We start from the raw sequence: 13,231 nt of genomic DNA, 5'->3' as shown, positions 1-13,231 counted from the left end.
CATAATGTTCCTCAGTATATCAGTTAATTATTGTACTTAAATAAAAACTGAATGTGTATCTCAGAAAACTTTATCAGCTCTATCTCATGACGTAGAAATAAAATAAAAATGTATTTAAACTCATTTTATTCATAAATTAGCTTATGTATCTAAAATTTGATTTACATAAAGAGAGAAATATGGTCGAAGTTACATGACATGAATTTATTTTACAAATACGAACTTTAATAATCGATGCACACTGATATGTAAACGTTAGCTTATTGGTTAGTCAACTTAGAAGAGTCGTGTAATTTTTTACACTTGATTAAAACTACATTTTAAATTGTCGTAGGGCTAGTACAAGCTTGATCAAATAAACGAAAACTGCACGGCATGTTAATTTATACTTGTAATATATGGCCTTATAAATATTATGGCCGTAATCTCCTCCAATATTTTCCACCACTGCAGTATACCAGTGTTGAAATCATACGTAAGGTGTCCAGATTTTGGATGTAAGGAGGCATTAATTCTTATAGGGAATATATGAATCTTAATTCAAAGTCGAGAGTTAGAGCTTAGTATGACTTTGTAAACGTATGGATTTTCTTTGAAGCTATTCGGTTTTGAGCTTTTAAAGGTCGAGTTTCGTCAATACGATTAATCTTGTACTAACGTCGTTTGATTTGTCCAGTAATTATTCTGATTAGGAAAGGTACATGATTTTGCTTATAATTAACATGAGATAATTTTTTATAATCAAAACTTATTTCGAGGTTTATATCTTCATTAATGTAGCAATTGCCAAATTTACTTAATTAGATGGATACTCTTTAGCCTTTATGAAGTAAGTAAGGAGATCGATGGGCAGCGGGAATACAATTGTTGAGTTCTTCTCAGCAGATATTGTGTTCAACGTCTGTAAACAATATTTACAATTTTGTTTACATAATTTGTTTTAAATTTAAAATTTTGAGCAGTGTTTGCCTTGTGGCTTTACCGTGTGACGTCATGTTTAGGACCAAAACGTCGACGGCGTGTGACAGAAGGCTGATCACCTAATTGCCTATTAGAAAAAACAAATGATCATGAAACATACAGAACCAGACGCCGCTGAATTGATCGAATGACCTACACGTCATCATATTCCGGCTTACGTTGCGTTGAATAATTATTAAACGTGACGCATAATTTAATATAAGCGATACTTAGTACGTGGCAGCACACAAATTATCCCTCGTATTCATTTAATTTTAATCAATTCAACACCAATTTCAAAAGCCTCGAATAGAAATTTAATATTTAGTCATTACTATGCTGTAGATTTGAATATAAACGTTATATAATAGTCTCTATAACTATTCAAAGCTTATACTGTTTTTGTTAAAATATGAGTTACTAGGTATATATAAAGATAAAAACTATTTTAAATAGAATAATGAAAATACATCTTTAGCATCTGATTTGTTTATAGATATACCTACTTATGTTGTCTACGAAAACGTAGGATACGTATTTAAACAACAAGACTCTTGACTCCTGTTAACTAATTACAATCACGGTAGGTACCGCCTAACATCATCAAAATATTTTTTCAAGATTTACCTGTAAGTAACGAAGTTGTAGAGCAGCGGGACTATCGCCGATAACCTCAGAGGCTTCGCGAAGGGCTCGTGCTGCTTTCTGCTCACCTTCTGCAGCAATCACCTTGGCTCGAGCTTCCCGCGCCGCTTCTGCCTCTGCTGCCATTGCTCGTTGCAGTTGCACGGGCAAGCGAACATCCTTACTGTTAATATATATAGAAAATAAAATATTTAATATATTTTTTAATTAATATATGTAATTTGTGTTGTGTTGTGTGGTGAAGTTTCAAAACGTCCTCTTAGAAAATGTATCAAAATTAAATACTTTAAATCTGTGTAAATAATATTTCCGAGTGCGGTTCGTAACATTTGTTAGTTTGAAGTCGTGGATACCCAGTTTCTATTATTAATAACATATATATTCAAATGTTTATAGACATTAAATAATATTATATTGTTTCGATTTATTATAAATTTTATGTTAAAATTTAAAAATAATGTATCTTGTCACGCATTTTATAAAAAAAAGCCATAAAAGTTTTTTTCGCTAAAAACTAGTTACTATTTAATATTAGTAAGCATATAAGTTCTTAAATATTAATACCTGAAGTTATATCCAATAGAACAGCGAGAGTAAACAGGAAACTTAAGAATTCAAAATTAAATCCACTACATAAAAGCCTGAAAGTCTACACAAAAACACTTATGATGTTTTTATATTTAATAATATAACGAGTTATAACATTTGACACGTCAATATACATTTTTTTGAAGCTCATGTTATTGGTTGATGTCAATTAATCGTTTCTGGCCTTAGTAATAGTTGGTTTAAATTTAATGCGTTTTCAATCATCTATGTTATGTCGCGATTAGTTTCCTTCGTTTTTTATTATTCATAAACTGTAAATAATTAAAACAGCGACTTATAAAAATCCTATACCCACTTGACGCTGGCTAATGCACAAACCGTGCCAGAGCCATAAAGGAAAAAAAAAAATAGTTGGTTTGTATGTAGCAAAGTTATTTGACTGTACAATATCCAAAAAATGATAACAAGAGCCATGTATCAACTGTATGTTCAACATAGTTTTTCGATTTAGGTCAGCGTTCCGGGAAAATGAATGTTTCCCGTTCGAAATGGAACTAGGATGTGAAAGCCGGGCGTTATTGTCAATCTTTATGATAAAATATTTCAAAAAATTACTAAAGTGGAAATTTTGAAGTGAAAAGGCTTTATTTAAATTAAAATCAACGATATCTGATTGTTTATTAATTTTTGCAAGCAATGGTTGCCTATAAAATTATATGTCAAACTTCCAGATGAGGAATAAGTATTGAGGATTGCCAGTCGCTTACCTTACCTTAGCACATTAATATGTGCGATATTTAATAAAATATATCGCAAATGTAGACTTGACGGCTATTAAATTGAAATGTTGATTCAATGTTGGGTGATTATTGAATAAATTAGCTGCCTCTACACTTCCGTGTTGGATGTCCATATATGCAGCTATTGGCGGCTTGGCCTAGATTTCATACAAATGACAAATATATTGATTGGCGAAAGTATTGTATTTATATTTGTAAATCTTTATACAATAAATCTAAATCTTTATACTTTTTACATAATATAAAATTATGTTCCCAGACGTGTCTATACTAAAAACTGAAAAGATTTTTGTACGGTTTTCTGGCCATTGCATTGATTTGTACTCCACAAATCGAAAAAATAATACTTTTAATTATTGATATTTTCTTATCTTCTTATTTATCAATAAAACATATAATAATGATAATAATAAATATATAATAATGATAATTTATAGTATGAAGACCGTGAGCCATTTTTTAAATCATATTATCACATCGGCCGAGAGATTAACCGTAGATATAGAAAACTATGCGTATCGAATTGTAAGCCATCCCATCTTAGGGTTATTGAAGTGGGATCAAAATAAGAAATCAACAGATTTTTATTGTTGGGCGCGGCTGGTAAGTAATGTTCAGATAATAAAACAGTGTGTTTTTAACAAAGTCGATACATTTTTAATTAATACGCACGAGCTTGCGTCCATCCTATATATTTCCATCTTAAATATAGAGTCATAAGTAATATTTTATGCATGAAGTAAATAACTATAATATCTTTGATAATAGATGTTGCATAATGTCACAAAAATGAAAATTAAACACTGTAAAATAAATATTTCAACGGTAAATGAAGCCTTCATTTTCTTTCATATTAATTACGCAGTATATAGTAGTAGAATAATAAAGTAGCTACTCCTCGCATTAATAATGAAGTCGTTTATTGTTTTGTATTGATTTTCCCTTTTGATTTAATTACATACGAAAATATAGTGCGCGTAATTTTAATGTTTATTTACAAAAATGAAACATAACAACCACATAGTCGAGTCCAATATAAAATCACATTTTGTCTGTATTATAAGATACAAATCCGAAACCTTTAAAGGCCAGTATCAGGCTTGTGTGCCAATATGAAACTTGATTAAACTGAACTAAATTCGTTGTTGGCTACGGAAAATTGAATTGGAATCCCGATTCTAAAGTCTCGTGTAGAATAACCCTGGATATCTAAGTTACGTTATGATATCCCGTAGCGCCTGCATTAATTGGATTGTTGTTTCTTGTTAAATAAGCAATGAGTTAATTATTATTTTATTTTCCCCGGTTTCTAACAGCTTTTTAAACTGCCTATATATAGACACTTTGAGAGGCGTACTCTTCAATAGGCCTCATCTCACTTAACATCATGAGATTGCGGTCGTATATCTAGTTTCTCTTCATAATTTATTAACGCAGTTTTAGTTATTAACTTATTATTTTTATTAGAATGTGTAAATACGTACATTTCAACTCGTTCCACCTTAATACCCCATGCTTCTGTTGCCTCGTCTAAAGAGATTTGCATATTTCCTGAAATGGTTTCCCGTTCGCTTAATATTTCGTGTAGGGGTCTAGTGCCCATAGTATTCCGAAGCGTGGTCTGAGCCAAGAGGCGTGTCGAATGATGAGCGTTTTCTACGTTCGCTATGGAAATTGTAGCATTATGCACTCTATAGTAAACCACAGCATCCACAGATACAGTAACGGAGTCCTTTGTGAGTACCTGTTGAATAATTAAACGTATTCATATTTGCAGCAAGCTTACCGAGTAACTTCAATAACTATCTAATTTCCAATGTCTATATTCTGCTTTTGTAGCAAGATATTAGAGCTTTGAACATAGCGATGACATCATTTGGTTATTACCATGTATGTAATTTAAGTTATGTAGTAAGCTTGTTGGTTGAACTCCTTTTTCGATTTGCATATTTGACAGAAATAGATATGTTTTAATTTCACTGTTATGCTAATTTCCCATTTAAATTAAATTTATTAGGTTGCCCTGTAAAAGTTGTTAAATCGATTCAAATTAATGGAGGCAAGTTCGAGCCTATATATTAAATGCAGAAAGAAAATCCCATTGGTGCACAGCCGTGTTTAGAACGCACGACCAGGGTAGAGAGTTGCACGTTCAAGCCACTAGGCCAACCACCGTTCTTATAACGGTCCAAGTAAAAATACCGCGAGTTTTTAATTACGTAACCTTGGAATCGCGATTTCTATGAATTCTACTGAAATTATTAAACCAACATAAATGGACTTTGCAGTGAAAGCAAAGTGAAATGTTTTCAAAGTAATTAGCGCGATTATTTCGTCAAATCAAAGACCTAGACCTAGATTTTTTGTTATTATTATAATAATTATTCTATGACAGTTGCAATAACCAGTTACAAGTCTATAGAGTACTTGCATCTGTGCATTTCACTTTAATAGATATCTGAACAGTCGACAAAGTACACAAATACAAAATACAGTCAACCGACAACAACGGAGGTCTACATTTTATTATATTATTTTAATGATATTTGTACCTAACTTAAGAAACAAATATGATGTTTTATATATAATGTTTTATTGCCAATTTTTGTCACCATGTATGATACACCATTCATCCATTGCATAGCGAACAGGAAGGAAGTATCGAAAATCACTAGAGTAGGCTGATATTCGCGTTTGGCGTAAGGATAGGGCTCAGCTGTTAATTGCCTCCGCCCATTGGTAAGCTGAATCCGTCAGGTTTTAGTGGGTACAGTTGTAAACGATGTTAAAGCGGGACTTAATTTACTAATTAACTTTTATTAATCCCTGCTTGAGCAAAATGCCGTAGATGCGTAAAAAAGGCCGATTCCCAAGATGGTTGCAACTCTTTACTCAAGACCCAACCAAATACTGAACATTATATAATATTATAGTCTTAATTAAATCTTAAATATAACATTCTCGTGTCGCGGTGTTCGTAGTTAAACTCCTCCGAAATGGCTTGACCGATTCTCATGAAATTTTGTGTGCATATTGGGTATGTCTGAGAATCGGACAACATCTATTTTTCTTCGCCCTAAATGTTAATGTTTCCCACCCCTAATTTTTTTATTTTTTATTTTTAGATATTTTTTTTTAAATATACAACCCTTAATTTTCACGATTAATCCCTATTTTTTATTATAAATTATATACATGGCTAAACGACGTTTGCCAGGTCAGCTAGTTTTATATATAATTTTTTTATAAAGTCGAAAATACAATTAGAGCTTTATAAAAATGCCTCTTTTTCAGCTTTCAAAACACCGGGGAAGTTGTTTAGCAAAGCATTTAAAGTTTTGATCTATATATTTAAACAATTTCAAACTAAAAGTATTCTTATAAATCTTACCTCTTGAGGTGGCACATCGTAGGTTCTAGTTCTCAGGTCTACCCTCGCATAGGAGTCAATACATGGTAGAATAAAAAATATACCTGAGGGTGAAAATATTATATTCAAACCGCTGTTGCTAAATCCACATTCTTGGCGAAATAAAAAGCTTTATATGTATTGGCACTTACCAGGACCTTTAGCCCCTCCTGTGAGGAGCCGTCCTAACCGAAATATAACAGCCCTTTCGTATTCCTGAACGACCTGTAAACATTATAAAGCGTTTAATTGCTACTGCTTCGTTGATATAATATTTCAAATAATTAAAAGGTTTTTTGTAAAAAAGAAGTTAAAAGCAATAATAATATAATAACTTCTGGTACCCCTTTAATTAGAAACAACCTCTCGGAATTTAAACATAGACGCTTAATAGCTTGTTAAATACGGTAATATGCATTTAATTAAAAATGCATATAAACTGGAATATTCAAGGGAACTCACTATTGTGTCCATTGTCATAATAATTATTTTGACGTTAATATGTCACGTCATCTTGAAGTGTTTTTAACTCAGCCCTGCGATTCTGTAACTCACTTTTCGAACTCACACAGCGGTTGACATAAAATGACTGCTTCACGACTGATTTGAGAGCGACCGCCGATGCAAAAACCGCTGTGTGAGTTCGAAAAGTGAGTTACAGAATCGCAGGGCAGTTCCCGGATCGTGTAGCATGATTTGGAATGGTCTTAGCAATCAAGTGATATGCAAAATCTCGTCGTAACTGATACGAGATATTTCTATAGAAAAACATATTACACACCAAATTCTGAACCTTCTGCAGGTTTTGAGAAGTCGGTTAAAAAGAACTGCATATGAAGAACTATAAAACATCTACGCCTCGTTGTAATTTCAGCTGGAATTTTTATAAACTAGGTACTGAGAGCTTAAACAAAGTATGCCTGTATGTATAATGAACTTGATCATAATGTATAAATATTTTTCTATTTATAAATAGTACATTAAGTACATATCTTGTTCTCGCATGGTACAGTCGTATGTTATGCATTATTTGTTGTAACTATGGTTATCTTCTAATTATTCTATCTACATATTCATATGGTCGAGAATGCTAGACACATAATTCAAGTAATTATCATTAACCTACTTTAGCCAAAACCAAGGTGACTCCAATTACACACGACAGTGTTTGCTTGGCTTTCAAAGGAAATTTTTGTATTTATAATTCAGCTCTTAGTTTCAGTCTTCTGCTAGCCAAGTAATTTATTCTTTTTAGCGCGCTCGTATCGCTCGCAATGAACCCTTTTGGGATTGCCTGTGCCATATATTATGATGAAACTGTTGCCCTATTTGCAAGATGTCAGGCGAATCCACTTATAAAGCTTATCAACTATCTAAGATAATCTCTAATAAACTCAAGCACATTAGTCTAAAAATATCATATACAAGAATTTTGGTTCTAATTAATTTTATAGTTACAGATTTTTGTACATAAAAATTTTCTAGTTCTATTCAAGTGCGGTACTTGATCTAAATATTAAAGCTTTCGGTTCTCATGTTGCGAGATTAAATGCATATTTAAAATTCTAAAGCTCGTAAGCATAGATTTTCTGATCTTATTGGTTTCGCGATCTATGCAAGCGTAATTCGATTGTGGGTTGAATAAATTTTAGAATTTCGCTTGGATTTAAATGCAAACGTATGCTTTTCTATTCAATGCTACTCGCTTCAGCATTAAGCTAACCTGCTACGTAAGTCTACTTTGTGTATGTGGGTCAGTATTTAATGGCTACTGTTCGTAGGGAAGGCTGACTACATTCAAAGAAATAAATATTAAATATCTTTTGATAGCTCATTACCACATTCATAAAATGGCCTGGCAATGAAAAGCTATTACAAAAACGAATTAATTTATATATTAGTTATATATTGCGTGTTGCACTGTGTTCGAAACTTGATACAATTATTGTTTCGGTTTCAAAAGCCTACAAGACTGATATGATACAATGCCCAAAAATATTTATGAGAAGAGAACCAAAATACATGTTACTATGCTAAGATCCATACATTCAAATAAAAAAATCTTACGCCCCATATTTAAAGCTAATTTATTGAGAAATTTTCACTAACTAGGTTAAGTGCCTAAACAGATTGATTATTAAGTTTAAGTAGGTACTTATTTATCATATTTTATGGGAAATCAATATTCTCAATTTATATTGGAAGGAAGAAAGATTTAATAAGACCCATCAATGAGAACTTTAAAATTAATGATTACCCACTTTTTCTTATACTTTTGGTTTTTTAAGAGCATTTAGTTAACTTTGGTTTTAAATGATATATAGTATTATAGTACTTTAAGACAAAGCATTTTTTTACAATAAATAATATCAAAAATATGAGTAATAAATTGTAAAATTTTAATTTCATGCAGAAAATTAATAAATTAAAGTTTCAACATTATTTTACAATAAATAATATCAAAAATATGAGTAATAAATTGTAAAATTTTAATTTCATGCAGAAAATTAATAAATTAAAGTTTCAACATTATTTTACAATAAATAATATCAAAAATATGAGTAATAAATTGTAAAATTTTAATTACATGCAGAAAATTAATAAATTAAAGTTTCAACATATATAAAATATAAAATTTGATTGTACGTTAAACGAAAAAACGTTCGCTTACAGATAGATAATTGCGTCCGTATATAATCTGTCAGAATAAGAACTATTGGATCTTAAAAGTATATAAAGTAAGCACGGCAAAAAATATTTTACCTTAAAACACACGAAGAGGGAAAAAGGCATTGTGAGCACAACTAAAATCCACGATAACACAACAAGAATCTTTCCACATGTTTTCGATTCTGAATCGTTATCATCATTAGCTGAAAGGAAAAAAACGTAAATTATTTAAAAAAATTTAATGAAATTACAAGCCTATAAAATAAAATTACATGTCGCTATTGTTGGATACAAATGTTGGCGACTGGACATTTCCAACACAGTTGTCATTTGCGTACAGTTTACGATAAACGTAATATTCCGAAGGCAATTTGTAGACGACTGACACGTACGTAGGCAAGTTCATTTTTCAATAAATAATTCATGTGAGAAACAACAACTTGACAAACGGTTCGGGAAATAGAAGCTATTTCTAACATGTTTCATTAAACTTTTAACTCACTCGATGTTTCAGCAACCACCATAGTGGTTGAATCAGAGTAGCGCGCCAGGATGCCGGTTTTCCTGTACGTCCGTCCCAGCCGAAAGTGGGGAGGTCACTGCTAGGAGGCTGAGGCGTCATAGACTAAATAAACCCTTATCAAAGGACGTCAAAGTTTAGCTTCCCCAAATTAAAGCAAAAGCTTCGTAAAGCTCGCTTAGGGGCATCTATTTTCCATAAGTAATTACTTTTAACGAGCCTACTATGTTACACCTACATGACATAAATTCACAGTATTAATTTAATTTGTCCTACAGCTAGACTTAATAAACATAAGGTTTATAAAGCTTACCTCTGACTTTACTTGTATAATGATGTCTTTGTAATTAAACGTGAATTTGAAATGTGATTGCTTTTTTTAAGTTAATAAATAAATAAATATGTTATTTCTAGTGTTTAGTCTTTGAGATAAGATTTGCAGTAAAACTCCGTCGCTTTACGAACGTGAGTCGGAAAGTGATAATATCTTTATTACGCCTGAACAAAGGATCGAGAAAACCGCCGATAGACGCGTGCCAAGAATTTTCTTCGTTCCAAAATTAATGTGTTTTTTAAACCTGTTTAAAATTTGAAGATTGTCCTTAGAAAAGTTAAGTTAATTGCGTAATCTTAAGAAGATTAAGCATTATTTCATGATATTCTCTAGGTAATATTTACATTGTACGATCGGAATGTTATACTTGTATATATGAAGTAAATTTAAGCCTATTTTGGGATGTTATTGTTAAGATTTATTATTGGATACTGATTTTAACCAAACCAATTTTCTCTAGCTAAATTGTAGTTTATAAAGATGTTTAGTATTATCTAATAAAAATATATTAAGATAAATTAAACAAGTAGTTACTAAGATATCAGCTTTTAAAAAAAAAAACTCTTCAGTTTCCCATTATAAAATTATTTATAATCGGAAATTATAAATAATTAAATAATAATAATTAAAAATTATTTATAATCGGAAATTATATATATTTAGCAAAAAGTTTGAAATCGAATTTAACTCTAAATTTAATTTTAACATTTTCAAAACCGCGTTATTTTTTTACGAAATATAGCTTCGCCTCTAAACATCTTTTGAGGCAATAAATTTACTTCAGCCATTTTATGAGGATAACGTTTTTAGCCTCTACGAAAGCTCCTAATGCTGTAAAGCTCGGGAGTATGTTTCTTAAATCAAGTTGAGTAAATGTTGTAATGATACGAAATGCCCATTCATTTAAAGGACGAATTATTTAATTAAATTATAAATATAATATAATTATTTATTTTCCATTAAGCCTCTAGAATCAATTGACAATTCGATCTGTATTGCAAGTGAAAGATATTGCCAGAAATAGATTATTTTAACATAATAAATATTATTAAAACATATAAAATAGTAACCAAAAAATAATATATACTTCAGAGGGATGTTTCGTATCGTGTTTTTTAATAACTCATATTAAAATATATTGTTATAATTAAAATATAATACTGTTCGTAAATAGTTTTATTTCTGCAACTTTTCCATAAAAATCAAAATACATTCTCATATTCAAGAACTAAAACAAAGGGATTTATTACAAAAGAGACTGTCAGATGCAATAGAGTGTAATATGACGAGGAAAATATTTACAATTCTTTTTGGAATCGGGTTTCAGGGTTTACACACATGTTTTCACATATATTTTAGTTTAAGTATATTTTTCATGACCATGTGTTTTAATTCGTTTAATGTTTTATTCATTTCGTTCGATTTTGGGTATTTAAATAGGTATTAACTTTTTGTAACACTATTTTTATAATGAAAACCCTTGACTAAGATGTTTCATAATTTTACTTTCATAAACTTGTGATGCACTTGTCAGACTCTTGAACTCAATTAATTACGTAATCCTTTTTATGGTTGCAGGTCTGAGATGCTATATACTGCTATATAAGTTGGCATGTATCGGCTTCATTTCAAAACATTTTAATTTTTTGCTTGTCACAAAAAAGGTCGCCAGTAATGCCTTGAGTACAAAGGCTTGTTGTTTGCAATAATGGTGAACGATATACCGGATATACGTAGGTATGTTAGATGCCTTCTCTTTACAAACGATTGAAATCCAATATATAATAATGCCAATCTAAGACAACGATGATTGAGAACACTTGAGTATGAGAGCCAAAGAAATAAACTCCACTTAAATATAGACAAATTCACAAAGGAGTAATTTTGTTGGACTTCCTTGTAATCGTGTCAGGGTTTCCGTCTGCTTAGCGTTTACTAAGCGTACTTGGTGGATAACTTAAACGATGAACGTGAGATATTTTTTTACTGGTTATCATCCAATACGATACGATAATTTCATTCATAACATACGGTAGTTAAACGGCCCTGGTAAGAAGCTGCTAGGTTTCAGGTTGTGAACACAATGTATAGTCCGCGATATCATGTCACACACATCCCGTGGCAACTTTTTGTATAGAAGGTACTACTTGTATACAATGTACATATATTTTTTAATTTTATTTCTATGGAATTGAAATTGTATGTTCAACATTATAGTATTAGCTTAGTCTGAAAATATAGTGTTTAATGTTTAGGAATAAATTAATATAATTTAAGATTATAGAAATTATTTGGCTTCGACAGGTAGATGGTCGTTCGTATTAAGAAATGTTTCACAGCAATTTAAATTATTTTGATCGAACTCCGTGATTTAGCGGTAAATACTTATGGCGTATAATGGATATTCTGGGTTAGATTCTTAACAAAATATTTTTTCGGGCTTGTTACAGTAACCTCTTTTCACGAAATCCTTTTAAAGAAATCAACGCAGAGGAATCGCCAATTGTGAAGCTTAATAATAATAAAATTATGCATAGCCAGCAGTATGGTTTTACAAGAGGTCGCTCCACAGCAGATGCTGGCATTCAATTAATTTCCGAGATTTTAAATGCTTGGGAAAATTCTCATGATGCCATTGGAGTTTTTTGCGACTTATCAAAGGCTTTTGACTGTGTCCATCACGAAATCCTAATCAAGAAACTTCAACACTATGGCATTGGCGAAAAAGCGCTAAATCTTGTGGAATCATACCTGAGCGATAGAATTCAAAAGGTAAATGTAAATGGAGCTATATCACAGGGATCCTCTGTTACTATGGGAGTACCGCAAGGCTCCATACTTGGTCCCTTCTTATTCCTCGTCTATATAAATGACCTGCCATTTCTTGTAAAGGAGCTTCACGAGATAGTACTGTTTGCTGATGACACTTCGCTTTTATTTAAAGTGAAACGACAAAATCCATCACTTGATAACGTAAACAGTGCCATCTCCAGTGTAGTTCACTGGTTTAATACAAATAATCTTAAGTTAAACGAAAAGAAAACAAAATGTGTTAAATTTGTAACTACAAATGTAAAAAGTAGTCATTCTCAAATAATAATTAAAGACGAGGAAATAGACTTTGTTGATAATGCGGTGTTCTTGGGAATTACTTTAGATAGTAAACTCCAATGGGGCCGACACATAGAAGGTCTTTCGAATAGGCTAAGTTCCGCAGCGTTCGCAGTAAAAAAGATACGCGATCTTACGGATGAGAACACAGCAAAGCTTGTTTATTTCAGCTATTTTCATAGTATTATGTCATATGGTGTTATTTTGTGGGGTAATGCAGCTGACATTAAATC

At 31.4% G+C, this 13,231-nt stretch overlaps 1 protein-coding gene across 1 annotated transcript; it reads right to left on the bottom strand.

The window, feature by feature from the left end:
• Positions 1-111: 111 nt before the first annotated feature.
• Positions 112-9,435, bottom strand: LOC125062827 (band 7 protein AGAP004871). Its single transcript, XM_047669001.1, has 7 exons — positions 9,306-9,435; positions 9,127-9,236; positions 6,516-6,588; positions 6,346-6,428; positions 4,439-4,698; positions 1,588-1,768; positions 112-901 (listed from the first exon to the last, which is right to left on the bottom strand). The coding sequence occupies exons 1-7, from the start codon at positions 9,361-9,363 to the stop codon at positions 797-799; spliced, it is 870 nt and encodes a 289-aa protein (XP_047524957.1). The 5' UTR covers positions 9,364-9,435; the 3' UTR covers positions 112-796.
• Positions 9,436-13,231: the final 3,796 nt, after the last annotated feature.

Source organism: Pieris napi, chromosome Z, assembly GCF_905475465.1.
Source record: "Pieris napi chromosome Z, ilPieNapi1.2, whole genome shotgun sequence".
NCBI lineage: Eukaryota > Metazoa > Arthropoda > Insecta > Lepidoptera > Pieridae > Pieris > Pieris napi.
This window is presented reverse-complemented; position numbering and strand designations above follow the sequence as displayed.

Bases quoted from the DNA above. Each gene is read 5' to 3' on its own strand.
- LOC125062827 (XM_047669001.1), bottom strand. From the start codon at position 9,363: ATGACAACTGTGTTGGAAATGTCCAGTCGCCAACATTTGTATCCAACA. The intron at 9,237-9,305 runs GTAATTTTATTT...TTTTCCTTTCAG, and splicing joins GTATCCAACAATAGCGACAT to CTAATGATGATAACGATTCA. The intron at 1,769-4,438 runs GTACGTATTTAC...ATATATTAACAG, and splicing joins AAGGTGGAACGAGTTGAAAT to TAAGGATGTTCGCTTGCCCG.